The 16,019-nt window shown below is 48.2% G+C and overlaps 1 protein-coding gene across 4 annotated transcripts in view; it reads right to left on the bottom strand.

Moving 5' to 3' along the window:
• The window catches only part of LOC143342525 (serine/threonine-protein phosphatase 4 regulatory subunit 1), a 154,141-nt gene that overhangs the window by 125,742 nt on the left and 12,380 nt on the right, over positions 1–16,019 (bottom strand). For 2 of the 4 annotated variants that reach the window (XM_076766497.1, XM_076766498.1), the window contains exon 2: positions 2,639–2,804. In XM_076766497.1, the coding sequence (XP_076622612.1) occupies positions 2,639–2,802 (164 nt within the window). In that variant the 5' untranslated portion in view covers positions 2,803–2,804. Of the gene's footprint in view, positions 1–2,638; positions 2,805–9,596; positions 10,378–16,019 lie in introns of those variants that run through there. The other 2 variants (XM_076766503.1, XM_076766496.1) reach the window with 2 other exon arrangements.

Here is a 16,019-nt window from a genome sequence, read left to right as displayed (position 1 = left end):
CCCACACGGTTTGGTCCGCTCTCGACGAGTCGTGTCGTCGACGACACCGTCGTCTAGACTCGTTGCAGACGTGACCTAAGGTCCAGATTAATTTTAGCAGTATTTTGTTTCGTCCGTCTCGTGTTGTACAGCCGGCTGAACCCATCGGCTCGCTCGGAACCCGTCGGTATTCCAGAATATTTCGCACGTGCATGACGTCTTTCGCAGAAACGCATCGTGGCGCCAAAAGCATCGCGACGACGACCACTTTTCGCAGACATTTACCTCCCCCTTTCATTGAAACTCTCCGGAACATCGATCGATTACACTATTATATAATAAATAAATAATCTACTTATATTTAAAAGACACTCAAGGGATTGAAAAAAATTTTCAAACGAATACTAGAATTAATTTAATATCCGACTTTTATTAGAGAACTGGAAATGGAAAAATGCCTAAACCGATCGAAAGAATTCTCGAGCACGATTGCTAATTGCATCCTCGTGGATTGTCTCCGGCGGGTAATCGGAAACCGAGCGAGAACCGTGCACACGGTTACGAAACACGGCTTTAATTACACGGTTTGGGTGTGATCTTGGCACCCGCGAAAAGGCCAAAGCGGCCCACGAATTCAGAACGGTTCGAGCGCGTCGATCAACGGGTTCGACTTTCGTCGATAACGCGGTGCATCGAGAAAACGCGCGACGTTCAAGAATAAAGTTCGCGGTAATTTAAATTATCGGTTGCATCCTCTCGTCGTGGAGCAGATCGTTTCGATTCGACCGTAGGAACCGTGTTTCCCGCGGCGTGATCAAGATCAAGTTGAATCGTACCAGGACTAGAAACACACATGCTCTCCTTTCTTTCGTTACGGGGCTTTCGCGATGCATAAATCAGCTACGTCAATTAAGTAATCTAGATTCTTTTCTTATTTATTCGCAGTTTATCGAACGCTCTCGATAATCGCGAGAATTCGAGAACTTCGTACCGCGATCGATAGTGGGATCGACCAAAGACGGAATCGGCGAAAACCGACGTTAAATTTCGCTGGTACGGTCTATTTAACCGCGACCATAGGTGCACCTATGTTCGTTCCAAAGTTCGCTCATCCGAGACGAGACCAAGGGGGAAGGGTGAGAGAGAGAAATTGGGGTAGAGTGGGAAAGAGAGGGAAATCGCGAAGAATAAAGGAGAAGGAAAGGGAGGAACCAAGGGAACGAGAAAGGAGAGAGAAGCCGAATGACGTTGACCTCAAACGAGGCGCCTGGCAGTTGGACGGTGCAGGAAGGGAGGACGCGACGCCGCGCGCCGCGACGCTGACGCACCGTGTATATTTGGCTAGGGTCCGCCACGTCCGATCGTAGTAGTTCTTTCCGCGGTAGGTAATCTCAAACGACTACTATTCTCGATATCCTCTCCCCCGTCGTAGCGTCGCGGACTGTTTTCTGGCTACAGGTTTAATCTTTCCGATGGAATAAACGCGCGGAACGATTAGATTCTTTCGGATCGTTTCTCCCGGACGTCACGATTTCGAAATTACCCCTTCGCGGAACAGGAACGTCCACAGGTTCTAATCGTTAAATTTGGTACGTCGAGAAATTTAGCGAACTTTAACAAGAGCATAGTCGCGTTAAAATTCTGTTTTTCTTTGGAATATACGAATTGCTGACGAATAATACTTACGAGTCAATCCTAATAAAGTAAAAACGCATTCGTTTAGTAATAAATATTATTTTAGTAGATCGCGAAGAGACCTGTCTTCGAAATTTTCGTTACGCCGCTGTCAGAGGCAATTCTAACGGATGCGATTTTCTTCTGTCGCGAATGAATTCGCTACTGGCGTTCGACTACGGGAACAAAGTGTACGCGAATGTAAAACGCGAGGGGAGGAAAAACGGGTGGCGAACGTCTCGACCCGAAAGTTCGGGGTGACTAGGCGCGGAGAGAAGAAGTCGAGGGTTGGTAAGCAACGCCCGAGACTCGTTGTACGCAGAAGAAACAGCGACCGTCGACTACCGGCGCTTCGAGAATTTATGGACGGGTCCCATTCGGCACGGCGCATCCGCCCGGGTTTGCCGCTCAGAAAAAGTCAAACCTGCACGAGAGGACTTCGGCATTACATTGTATACCGACGATGCAACCGAAGGAGATTTTTCTTTTTCTTGGTATGGAAATCAGCCGGCGGTTTCTTTCATCCGGCGAAGCTTATTCAATGTCTGGTTACGCGCACGTCATATTTTCCTCTTATCTTCTTACCGATGCCAACGGGTTGAACGTTCGAATAATTTTTCAGCCTTTTCCCTTAAACGTAATTCCCCCGCTCTTATTTCTTTCATTTCACGGAGACGTCGAGTGTGCTTCAAAGGACGCGTAACCCTACCCTGTCTCGTGTTTGGATAATACGAATCGAATGAAAGCGCCGGGAAAACTCGAAAACTCGAGGTAAAAAAAAAGTATTTACTGACGCAGGGCGGATAATCGTTGCGTCGATAAACGAATTTTTTCGATGTCCTTTTCATGCAGTTGTGTCCCTTTCGGTTTTTTATTTTTGTTATACGGCCACACTCTTGAATTTTTCCGTATACATGCAAAGAGGAGGCGAAGCGATGCGAGTATTCTCGTTGAAAAAGGGGGATGAAGAAAGGGCAACACTCACCGAGTGTAGTTGGTGTCCGACGTTAGGTAGCGTTGCAATTTGAGAAACTGCTCGTCCCTTCCATCCTTGTCCCCGCTTTCTTCGATATTGCCCGTACCGGTCCTGGGCGCGTTGGGCCTCAAAGTATAATCGACGCCGTCGTTGTCAACGTCGTCGATCTCCATTGCTGCGCACACAAAGTTACGGATCGTATTCATTAAACCGCGATCGCATTATTAACGAGCACGCTGGAAAAAAGAAACAATATTACGGATCCCTCGTCGCTCGTAAGACATCCGCGAACCTTAGTTCCGCCAGATAGAAGACAGTTAACCCTTCCGCGTTGCGCAAGTTACTAAACTATTAATATCCCGTGCCTCGGGGAAAGGTCAAGTTAATGTCGTTTGAAGCGGTTTGCTCGAATCTAGTTTTGTTCCCCGGTCGAGCCAATCGTGAATTCCCTCTGTCTCCGCGCCTGCAATTTCCCTGTATCCGAAGCATGGGCGCTCGAAGGAAGGTTTCCGTGTCTAACTAGCGTGTCCGTAACGACTCGCGACAAGAGCAAGAAAGAGGCTCAAAGGAGACGGGCATAACCGGGGCTTTTAAAGCGAGCGGTTACAGCTTCTAAGTCTGCCCGTGGCTGCCTCCTCGTTCCCATCTTCGCGGCGACGCGAATTTCCCTCGATTTCTCTCTTTTCGTCGTTCCGTCGCGAGCGAGACTCGTCGGGATTTTCCGCGAGGACAATTATTTTTCTCGACTTTGTCGGCGACAGGGGGGCCTCGATACGCGCCGGAAAATTAACTTCCGCTCGTGATTTCGACGAGAAATGAGTATTATCCTCGGTTTTCTTACGTTCCCGGGGTTCTCGGGACGGGAACGAAAATTATCTCGACCGCGGGGCGGCAAAACGATAATTTATAAGAGATTCGCGGGGCACTCTCTCGCGGTCTCCCCCGAGACATTTTTCCCAGCATTCTTAGTCGGCGGGAAACGAGGGGGAGAGAAGGGAAGGGAGAGATTCTAGATGCCGGCCACTCCTGCGGCGCGCGATCCACGGAAGAGCAAGAAAACCCCCCCGGAGGTAGGGAGAGAGAGAGAAGAAGGCTTAGAAAGAAAGCAACATATCGATCTCGCGAGGAGACTTCCGTCTGTCCGATTCTAGGCTCTCTTTTATCGTGACGCTCGATCGGATCGACCGTTCCGCCGACGAGCCCTTCTATCTGGAACAAGCACAGCGGCCCACCCTCTTCGGAGACCACCCTTTCTCGCCGTCCGGCCTAGTACAGCCCCCTCTATCGGTCCGTCGGCATCGCCGCGTGGGAGGTAGGGGCTGGGCTCCAGAAACTCATTTGAATCACGTGGAACGACGAGTCAAGTGTAGCCATACTACGCGTTACGCCGACGCGTATTTCCCTGCTACTACGTAGTTACCGTTTCCTTTCTCTCTCTCTTTCCTAGCCTCCCACCCCCGCGACGGGTTTGCATTTCTGGATATTTATTGATTTCGACGGCCGCGTAACCGTGTCGTCGCGACACGCGTTCCGTTGCCCGCCACGACCTTCGATTCTTTCGCCCCCCCCCCCCAACCATCCCCAAACCGGAGTCCCCGTTTCCGTTACCGAGAAACGGTCCACCGGGTGTTCCGTTCGCGATGTCTACGGCCTTCAAAAAAATTTCTCTCTCTCTCTTTCTCTCTCTGTCTCTCTGGTTCGTAATGGATAGCGGGATTGGGCGGCAAACGGCGACGGCCGCGATTACCGAGGGGTGGCCACGGGGATGAAGATGGTGGAACAGAGGAGGAAAGAGACAGAACCAGCGGGAGGGGGCGAGAAATGGAAGGAGAACGATAGAGGGAGAGTGTGGAGAGAGCAGAGGGGCGTGGCAAGATGAATGATCGCAAGACGCGGGAGTATTGATCCCGGGGACTGTACTCTGACTGTTTCTCTCTTTCGCTCCGCATCTCTCTCTTCGGCATATATACGCGTCCCCTCCCCCCTCTCCCTCTACGGTTCGCCAACGTTCTCCTCTCTCTTTCCTCGCGCCCTCTTCCGCCGTTCCTCCGCGTTCCGTCTCTCTCGTCGACGGAGCTTCGCACCCCTGTACCGGGTGGCGCGCCGGTTGGGTTCAGGGTCATGCGTGCACCCCTTTCGCCCGTGTCGGTTCCTTCCGTCCTTCCTTCCATTTCGGAGGGAGAGAGGTTGTTCCCCGGCGTCTGGATCGAAGTCGAAGAACCCAGAGGAGATCCTTCCTCTCTCGCCCCGATACACGCGAACGGTCGCCGACCAGTTCCGCCGACTGCGACGAGAGATCAACGACATTTTGGGCGCCCGTTGCTCTCGCCGTTGCCGCCTCTACCCGTAGGGGAAACGGATAAACGCTGATCTCTCGGTCTTTTCGAACCGTTGCAACGACACTCGGATCCGAAAACAATATGCTATTCGAAAGATTCTGCGAATACACTTGACGTCGTTGCAATATTGTAAGTCGACGCGGTAACGTGAGCGGCGCGATGGCTTCTCGGAGGCTCGAGAACCGTTCCAGAACGCGATCTGATTATAAAGGTGTCGGCGCGGTAGCGTAAGCGGCGGATAAGACGAAAATCAAGGATACTAATTTGTTGACTGAGGCACAGTATATTTTCGATAAAGAATTTTTTTCTCGAAAGTGCGTAGGATTTCGGAGGTATGTCTGTTCACCAAAAATGGTTGTAATTAACCCCTGCAGCCAAAAGTAATTTTTTTAGACCAATTTGAAATTTTTTTTTTCGGCCAAAAATTGAGATACCTATCCTCTGTAGATGTTTCTTAAAAATTCGTTTTTGATTTTTAGTAATTGTTTGACGCCCTATAGAAAAGTTGTCTCATACATTTTTGTAGGTATCCATAAGCTCTGCTTTACAAAAAAGTTTCATTGAAATATATTCACTATTGTAGGAGTTATGGCTGTTTGAAAATTGGACCACTTTTATGAGGTTTTCCTCACTTTACGGGGTCGAGGAACAACTGTTCGAATATTCTTGGAGTGTCTACATATTCTGCCCCAAAATACGCGTGGTTTGCATTTTGAAAAATTAAAGTCCTTCAATCCGTTCAGAAGTTATGACGTTTCAAAGATTCGCATTAAATTTTGTCTGTTGACCAAAAATGATTGTAACTGACCCCCCTAGCTAAAAATAATTTTTTTTCAAAAATCAACAAATTAATATGCTTGATTTTCGTCTTATTTTGGTCTCTAGGAAAAACATTTCAAGATAACTTGGAATTAAATATTAATATTTAGTTGGTCCTCCGTTCCTTTTGAGGACTTGCTTTAATCGTTTGGGTATTGAATTGGGCGTCGTCCCACGAGATCGCGTACGCGACCGTCTTTTCCCATTTTCCGTACGGGATCAGAAATATCGCGAAAATCTGGAATCGTTGGCCGGTCGATTAACGGCGTAGTCGCCCGCCACGGCATCCGACGATATTAATAACCGAAGCACGGACCCCCGGGGTTGGAAACGAGCGCGACAGACGTGACAGTCCCACGAAAAGTAATTACTACCCTCTTGTTCCGCGCTTAATGCCGTCTGGAATAACATTCCGCGCGCCGGTTGACACATTTTAAAAACTCCAGCGACGCTTTAATCGTTAAACGGTCCCGTCTACGAAAATTTTCTCGGCGAGGAGGTTGAGCGAAAAAACGAAGGAACGTTTCGTTGTAATTGGCGGCAATTCCTGGACGAGCACGGACGCCGCGAAGAGGCGCGTGTAATCCGGGAAGGCATTGCGGGAAACGCACGAATGTCGGGATACAATGTATCGCAATAACAGGTGGCAACGACGCGACACGACGTAATGATAGGTTAACGAGGAGAACCGATCGGTACGCTCGTTAGAAAATTTCCGCGACGTTCGTTTGTTTTGACGCGCGTCTGTCCGCCGCGACGATCGAACGACGAGAGGCTCGATTACCGAGGCTAGGCTTTCCTCGATCGATCCCCGCTCCAATACCCGTAAATCTTCGCCGTTCCGAGTGTATATACCGAGTGTAACGAGTCGATGCGCGGTGCAACCCAGTATACAAGGTAAACGGCGTGCCTCGGTCTTTTATGATTTATAATTCATGCACCGTGTAAGGTGAGCTCCGATACCGGGCCCTCGCTCCGAGACATTAACGAGGAGTAAGTACAGTGGCGCTACGGACACCGGAAAAAAAAAGATACGCGCAAAGTAGGTTGCCGTGCGAATTATTCAGATTCGCTTGTAAAACAGGTGCTGCGATACGTGATGCGTTCGCAGGAACGAAACCGACTTCTTTCATCGACAGATAAATATTCTTTCGAGGGAACGTACGTGAGAATAAGTTTTACTATACGTCTCTTCATAAAAACAGTATACTACTATCAACGAGAATAAATCTACGTGCGTCGTATCGTCCAACTCTACGGAGGCGTTTCGATGGTTCTCGGGTCTCTCAATGTACAAGTTTCTATATTTAAGAAACTAAGGACAATATTGTGACAGCCGTTGCTGTAAACGCATGCTCGATAGTAGGGAAGTTAGATATCGTTGAAACGATCTTGGTCGAAGTTGTGCCTTTTAGGGTTTCCAGGGCCCCCGCTTCCACTTCCGGTTTGGAGGCTACTAATCGTTCTCTGTCAGAACTGTGTCAACGTGTACGCGTTCGTACTAGTGCGAATTTATATGTTTATCAAAAATGTTCTGTATTCATTGTTCTACGACGAAACCTGCAGATATTATGTAAACAAATTCTAGTCTACTAGAATGGATAATCGACATGTCGGAAATAGTTGAAGAGACACCGTACGAGGCTGCTTCTTTCCGAGCAAACAAAACTCGATCGAGCCGAAACCTTGTCGATACTTATAAATAGAAGTGCGTAGAATGGAGAGTAAAAATAAATATCATTACGCTTGCATCAATTAAATCGATCAGAGTCTGACTGCAGGAGTACCCCGAGCGTTTCGGTTTCCCACGATCGCCGATCGCGTAATCGAGTTTCGCGGTGACGTCTACGCCCGACGAGAATATTGGTCGAAAGATACACGCGGTGGTCCTATTCGCGTACACCGTTCGATGAATATTTATGTCGTCGCATTGCGAGGGCGTAGAACGTCCGAAATAAGACAGATACGACAATGATGTAACGCTATATCAGCGCTATTACATAACGTCAATTTTCCACGCTCGTTAAGGTAACCGGACCATTAACGATACGTCGGGGTACGACGAAACAATGAACGCAAATTATTTCTGTACCGAAAGAACGGAAAAATGGATCGGTGTAAATCGTACAATCGCGATAACGCGAACGATAGACGCGTTTTAATTACGTTTACGAGAATAGCGGACCCGGCATTCAGCGCAAAAGTAGCGGAAAATGATCGCGATGATACGTCTGACGCGCGTTTTGGACCACCTATGATCATTTATAGGAGCTACGAGAATAACCGGCGGGTTTCCACGAACCCGGTGGAGACGGAACAAACGGTGGAAAAATCGAAAACGTACGCAAGCTGTCTCTGCAACTTTCACGTCTATTAATAGTCGTCGTCGAAACAAAATAATTGGTGCCCTCGAATTTGCTAACTAATTGGCAAATTGAAGAAGCGGGACATCTCCCTCTCGTTTTAATGTTTTCGTGTAAATTACGTCTCAGAATAATCTGAATTAAAAAAGAAACAACCGTATACGATCGTCGTGCATTCGTGAGAGAAACAAGAACGATTTACGTTTGTGGCGTTTGCGCTAATTTCGCGGCAACAGTTTCTCGTTCCAGGAATTTCGCGATGCCGCGATTAGCTTGAATTTTTCGTAAAAATGCCCTACCACCGAGCCCTGTGACCACGAAAGATTTCACAGCGGCTAAAACCAACGAAAAAGCGGGGGTGCATTTTTCGATACGCGCAATTAGAGGGGTGGAAGAGCGAGTCTCAGGGTCCCGCGACGCTCGCGTGCCTCGATTTTTCTTGGACGACGGAACAAAGGACGAAAGGTGGAAAACCGCAAGGCTACGAAATAGATCAATAACAAGCCATTACGGGCTCTTGGAAGCATCAAAGGGGCATCGAGCGCCCCGGAGAGGTTGTCCCAACGTAAATCCTTCAGCGTCGAATCAATTCTTTTGCTAATTACCGTTGTCTCGCGCGGAAAGAAAGGAAGAAGAAGAAAAGCGTCGCGACAAAGCGGGCAGATCGATAAACGGGGGTGGTTCTTCGCGGACCATCCCGCTTTCGCCTCCAAACAAAAGGAATCGACAGGTTTTTCCTTTCGCCACGCCTAATTTCCCAGCCGCGAAATAATCCATTTTGTCCGCCGGTGGCTGATTGTTTAACCCCCTTTTCGGCAGGTTTTCCCATCGATTTTCCACTCTTTCGTCCTCCTGGCCTTTTTTTTCTCGCCCTCTCACGCCTCCCCCCACCTCTCTCTTTTTCTCTCATCCCTCGACCCCCCGGAGGCGTTTCATTAGCCGCGATGAGAACATTTGTTTCCGTCGATGTTTCGCGGCAGCTTGTCGCTTTTGATTTTTTTCCCCCCTTTATTTCGTGTCTCTTTTTTCGGTGCTTTTCACGCATCCGCCGGGGCGAGTGAGAGAGAGAGAGAAAAAACGAAAAAAAAAAGGTAGAAACGACGAGAAAGAACTTTAAATATTTACTTACGCAATTAACCGGTCGAGCAAAACTCTCGTTTATCGTCGTTTCGCCGTTACTCGTACGCGAGCATCGCGGATATTACGCAACCGCCGTCACCGATCGCAAGTGGTCGCGCAGACCAGATTTTCGTGTCACGTTTTCTCTGGCTACGGTAAATACGAGCTAATAATTCGTACGAGTAACGGAAATCTCGATGTTACGCAATCGTGGTAATTCCTCGCGAAACGATATCGTGCCAAATGTAATTATTTTCGATATTTCTAGTTTCAAGAAAAAATAAAAAAAACACGATCGAAATATCTTTCCGCTCGAAATAATCTCACCTTTCCAGACCCGCGAGGCGGTCCAACGGTTTCTTCATGTATCCACGTGATTCCGTCGTCACAATAAACATATCTTTTTGCGTCAGTCTCGGACAAAGGGTCCCGCACTCGCATTTTTTAATCACACATTTGCTCTGCGCGAAACTATCACAGGACAGAGTTCTCGACGATCACAAGAACGACTCGAGATTACGATCGACCAAGTCCATTGGCGTCCACCGGGTCACGGATTTCTTTCTCGGGTATTTTCGCCGGAAAATGGTTACTGGCCGGCGAGATGGATCCTTACGCCGGCATTTTACGACATCCTTCGGGCCGAAACGGCCATGCGTGGCCGGCAAGATCCTCGCCGCCTTTTCCGCGTTTTACCGGCCGCGTCACAACGTAATTTCACACAGAAACGGGCTCGTACGCGTTTTCGTGCGTTTTTTCGACGCGTGTCCTGCCCCCCGGGGTGTCGACGTTTCCCGACTAAAATCCATACGCGATCCCCCGGGTTGCTCGTGCTCGTCTCGCCGATACACGAGAATCCTTCTCGCCTTGAACTTCAACTCTCTCGCGTCCATTTTACCATTCATCGCTCCGTGCGTCCGTACGTCGACGAGAACTTCCTCGAGTAGAAACTACGCGACACACAAATTCGATCGAGATATCACCCGCGAAGGGTCCTCTCCGCGTCCGATCAGCATGGCACTTTTTCACTTAACCGTCCCTCCGGGCGTGTGCGCCCGGCGATCGTCGAACTCCCTCGCACCGAGACTCCAGGAAACGACGATCCGGAGGACCGCAGCATCCTTCGTCGTTCTCCACCCCCCTCCCCCTCCCCCTCCCTCCCCCAAGATAAAAAAAAAAAGAAAGAAAGAAGGGGCGCCCGCGGGAACGCCTTGGCGACGTCCGACGTCGTTTCTCGCGTCGCACCGAGCGTGGCCCGCGACTCGACGTGGTCGCGCCGAAACCGGGGGGCGCCGGATGAAAAGTTTTGCGCCGGGAACGCGGACTCGTCGACTGATAAATCTGCATTTAGCGTGGCGGCCCTCACGTACACGCCGGGCTCTCGCCAGCTCTGCCAAAGGCATGATTGGTCTGCGTGTCGGTGCCCCCCACCACCCCCTCCGCCGCCCCCCAGGGGCGGACAGCCAAGGCAGAGCGCCGTCGCCGTCTTTCCGAACGACGGAGGCGCCACCAAGCGGCACCGACGCCGACGCCGACGCCCGCCACCGATCGATAGTCACCGACCGTCGTCGACGACGAGGACAACGACGCCGGCGACCACCACGCGACTAGACTCCACATCGCCGATCCGGTTTAGTCGTTCTCCGTTCCCTGTCTCGAGTTTCAGCGCGTCGCCACCCGCACAGTGGTCCCCCGAAACGGGAGGGAAAATAAAAAAAAAAAACACACAAATTCCCGATAGTGTCATTTCGCTCGGTATCCGACAACCGATGATTTTGCTGTGAGAATGAACATGGTTTAGCGCTTCTCAAATCTGGGGAACTGATGGCGGGAGTCCACGAGATCTCGAAGAACATTCGTGGAGTAAGGAAAATATTTGTAATATTTCATTCTCGATCCGTATTCAAAATTTTGCATACTCGTTTTATCGAATACTGGAAGTTGTCGAACGCCAAAGTTCCGGAAGTTTGTCGAGATTCGGGAACTAAATCGAAACTTGAATTTTACGGTTTACGGCGCTGTAAAGATTGTACGATTTGTTTCGCCCCTTGAACGGCGACTCGAACGAGATCGGCCAAGGGGGTCAACAGGTAGGAGACTCGAGCTTAAACTTAGTTTACGTTTTAACAAAGTTGTAAAACTTCAAAGTTTAACAATATTGAACATTTTTACGGTGTTGGATCGTTACCGAGAGCTTTTATGGATACTTTCCAGGAACGTCGAAGCGAACATTATAAATATTATCCGCTATCGAGGAAGTATTCTCGCTCAGCAACGAACGAAGATGCGCTCCACGTGATTTCTATATCGTCTGGTTCGTGTATCGTTTAAGGCCGGAACCTGAAGTCGCTATCACTTTCCGAAGTAGCAGAAACGATAATATTAATAAAACAGTACGAACTTGTACGTACGTATTGTATAAATAATTCGGATTCGAGATTTGGATCAGGGAAAATCGTGACATAAAATTGTCGGCGAGATGTCCTAATTCCAAAAGGGAATCGATTAACGGATTCACGTATGAATAAATCATCGTTACGAATTATTCACGAGAAACTTCAATCAACGGAGTCTCAACCCTTCGCTAATGGAAAATATCTAGGCTAAGTTCAAATTAGGAACAACCGGGAAATAGACCAACGGATCTCGAGGAAATATTTAACGAAACGCCATCTTTGTATATCGCATTACGGGATGAATCGTACGAGGAGAGGTCCATACGCTTTGCAAATTCGAATATCGATTAAAATCGTACGATTTCTTGTATAGTCCGGGCCACGATATAGCTAGGTCGTAAACTCGAGTGGGTGTCAAAGTGTACACGTTTCAGCTCCCGAAACAAATGAATTGACAGAAATACGAGCAGCTAAGGGCCTTAGGCCATAGTCAGGGCCGTACGAAGAAATATTTTATCTAGTGTCGCCATTTTTAGAGGTATCGTAACAGGTAAAGGTCTTACTCAAGTCTTTAATATCTTAATTTACCTGCTTATAATACATGCATCTAAACACAGAAAAACATTCAGAAAGGCACCCTCGAGCAAGATGTCACGTACCGCGGCAGTAGTCGGTCCCAACCCTCAAGAGTTTAGTTTACGACCTTGCTATATTTTGGCGCGGACTATAGATTGTGCAAGCTGGAGATCCTGCGAGGGAGATGCCCGCGGGTCGTTCCCCTTCTGGCAGCCAGCCGCCAAATCCGTTACGGTCAAAACGAACGGACTCTCGTTTCTTCGTTACTATCGATTAAATACGGAATCGCAACGACGCAGTATCTCCCGTAAATACAAACAAGTCGTACAGGTTTCGATCGATATTTATACTTTTACGACCACGCCTTCGATAGCCGTTATCAATTCCCGCGGGCGACTACTATCGTCGATGGACATTCCTTTTGCGTTAGCGCCCTTTCTGTACATTCGAAGAATTCTTAGATGTTCCGATTTTGTTTAAATTATTAATCTCCACTGTTATCGATCGAAGACCAAGCGTTTACGAACGAAAGAATCAGGTATTTTAAGGTTGGCGTAGCCAGAGCGGCCCGCATGGATCATTCGGTTTTAAATTTCGTTGCGAAGAAAAGGTCGCCTGTCGTTGGTTTAAGGGTTAAACGCGAGCCGTCGAAAGGCCGTTGGGATGAGGTTTTCGCGCGCGCCTCCGGCGAGCACACCGTGGCCGCGATAAGGGTGGAGGCAGCTCTTTTTCCTTCTCGTACTCGTCAGCGTACGCATCGCGCGTAATGCGAACCGGATAGAAGGGGCGGAGAGGACCCAGGAAGAGAGTGAACGAGAGTGAAAAAAAAAAGGAAACAGGGAGGAAGCGAGAGACCGGGTAAAGAGAGAGAGAAAAAAGGACGAGCAAAGAGGAAGGGAGGCGCGAGCAGAGGCGCACGGAGAGAAGAAAAACAGATGTAGAGCAGCGAGAGACCGCGTTCGAAGGGAAAAAGACGAGCGACCGGCGAAAGAACGGGCCGTGGAATAAGGAGAGGGACTGTCGGATAAGAAAAGTCATCACGGTCAGTGCGCGCGCCGCGCCACACTACGCCACGCCGCGCCACGCCACGCCACGCCGTCATTCATTGATTGCATCGTGGCGTGCGGTCCGCCGTGGCGAGCGTAGGTACGCTTTACGTCGCTAATGCGCACCGGATGAAAGGAGAAAGGGAGAAGAAACGGACGCACAAAGAAACGAGGGGAGACGGAGGAAAGTCTACGAAGAGGAAGGCGCGCTTTGTCAGAAACACGTACAACGGGGCTTTCCCTTTCTCCGTCTACCATTTTCCCCGACGCGAAACCGGCCTCGGTTAAACGCTTAAGGAGGTTTCGATACCGGAATCAATAAGGTTACAAGTATTTTACAATCTTTGCAAACACAGTTTAAAGAAAAGTAAGAGTCGGATGGCGATTTAAGTATAGGCATTTCCCTCTTACCGCCTATCCCTCCCAAGAGATCTATCGAACCTCCAGCGTCGGCAGCGACCCCTTCGGAAACAAACTGTACCGAGATCGTTCAAAAAAATAACAAATGGCGGATGATTAATTGTAGTGTATTCGCCCACCGTGCATACCGAAAATCAATTATTTCGTGAAATTTATATCGAAATAACGAAGGCAACAGATAAAGTCTTAGAAAAATAATTACGCTTCCCTGTGTGTATTATTTATACTTGTATAATTGGAGATTATTGGCGTGGTATTGGATTTATACCGAAATTGTAAAATAAGGGGTGGCATGCCCCAACAAGAAAATATCATTCGTAGATCTCATTAAACTTCCTCGACGAACTTCACCGTCGGCGATCCAGATAAAATAATACACTTTTGTCACGAGATATTTTTTAACCCGGCTCGAAAGCTGGTTTTATAATATAGCGTAGTACGCGCGAGTGCTTTGTTATTGTTCCGAAGTTCAAGCGCGTTCATTGAGGCCGTTCCGGCGGTAACAATATAAATTTCGCTGGCTGTTTCGCGCGAAAGAGTAACGTCGATCGTTCGAATGGAAAAATGAATGCACGCGGAGGCGGGAGAAAAAGAGCTCGAGATAAGTCATCACGGTCACCAGCCACAGCCACGTCACGGCACGCAGTCAGTCATTCATTGATTGTATCATAGAATAGTGAGCGTACGCTGCGCAGTGTCGTAACACGTCGTACACGTAAACTCGCGTGGCGTCATGAGCGGAAGAGAGTCGCGACCACGACGTGGGTGGGGGAAAGAGTGCGGAATACCTAGCATACACCGACGACTAAATATCGCGAATCATTTTACGCACGATACCGTGGAACGATAAGTTTCTAGGGAGCAACGATATCCGCGTCTCGATCTGCAAATGGAAAGTATTCGTTTCCACTTCGTGTCCAGATTAAAAATTCAACATAGTTTTTATAATAAAAAATTAACCACTGAACCTGGATTCCAGATAATTCGGTTTTACTACTCATAATTGTTATACGAACGATTTGACATAAATGGGAAAATCAAGATAAATGAAATTCGTTTGAAACATTTGTATTTATAGTAACTCGTGCAAAGAGTTAAACGTAATTTATACAAAACTGAATGGAAGTATGAGAATATGAATAGTAGTAATATTTTACCCCACAATTTAAGAGATTGTTAAAAAGTCGAGTGGCGACAGTTAGGAGAAATGTCGATAAAAGAAGTCGTTTCCGAATCGACGCGAAATAACGCGTCGTAATCCGGCGGGATAATTTTTTTTAAACGCGCAACAAGGACAAGCAGGAATAAGCGGTTTTTCTCGACATAAAAATCCTTTATCTAATTTCGCGCGTCACGGCGGCATCTGGTGGCTTTTAAAACATCAGCCACCGAAAAAAGTTCGCGAGGTTTTGTCCACCGGTGTTGAATTAAAGGCGGTTTTATTTCCGGGAAAGAGCGTGACAATTTTTATATCAATGGCTGTTTTTCGTTCGATCAAAGACGTGAAAATTAGTGCCTTTGACGATTCAAAATTAGAGTACAATCGGTCAGCTAGTGATCTACGGTGTAATATTCTAAAATTTGTTTTTCTTTTCTGTTAAAAATTTGCACAACATCGTTGGATGACCAACACGACCAGACGAACACTACTCCGTCACATCGTAAGCATTACTCATCCAAACATACTAGTCACGATTCCTAATCCTTATCCATTCTGAACCTCGTGCCCTTCCTGAGTCACACTCTCCCTTGACCATCGTCCCTACCTCTACCCATTTCCAGCAATAGCATATAAACGCCTGCAATACCGAAAAACAGACCAGAAAGTGGTCTCTTCTCAAATAAAGTGTTGTCAATTTTATTGGAATCCAACAACATCGCGAAATTAGAGTTTGAAGCGCGATCGACATAACGAGCCTAACAATACGTTGATCGGGAGCAGGCTGGTCGACCGTTCAAGAGTCAGACGTGGATACGGAGAACGAGAGAGGAGGAGAGAAGTAGGTCTAATTAAGAGACGTAAGTTTATTAAACTCCGGGCTTAAAATAGCGGGCGACACACTGCCCAGGAATGTAAGGACAGTCCGGTTTTATTGCCGGTCGGGTCTCTAAGATTAATTCGCGCGTACTTTTCTAGCGTTGGTCGCGCAAAGAAACGATCTTGGGTGGAGAAAAATCGCGGCCGTTCCGCGGGAAATCGTCCGCCGAGGGCCCTCTGTCTGGCGGCGAAAATTGGAACGGGCCGATCGATCGATTCCGCGAAATTGTCTGGCTCGTGAAGCGCTCGTCGACGCTCGCGGAAGAAAGAAAAA

The sequence above is a fragment of the Colletes latitarsis genome, chromosome 6, assembly GCF_051014445.1.
Source record: "Colletes latitarsis isolate SP2378_abdomen chromosome 6, iyColLati1, whole genome shotgun sequence".
NCBI classification, from domain to species: domain Eukaryota; kingdom Metazoa; phylum Arthropoda; class Insecta; order Hymenoptera; family Colletidae; genus Colletes; species Colletes latitarsis.
Note: the sequence above shows the minus strand (reverse complement) of the source record. Positions and strands in the feature narration are given on the sequence as shown.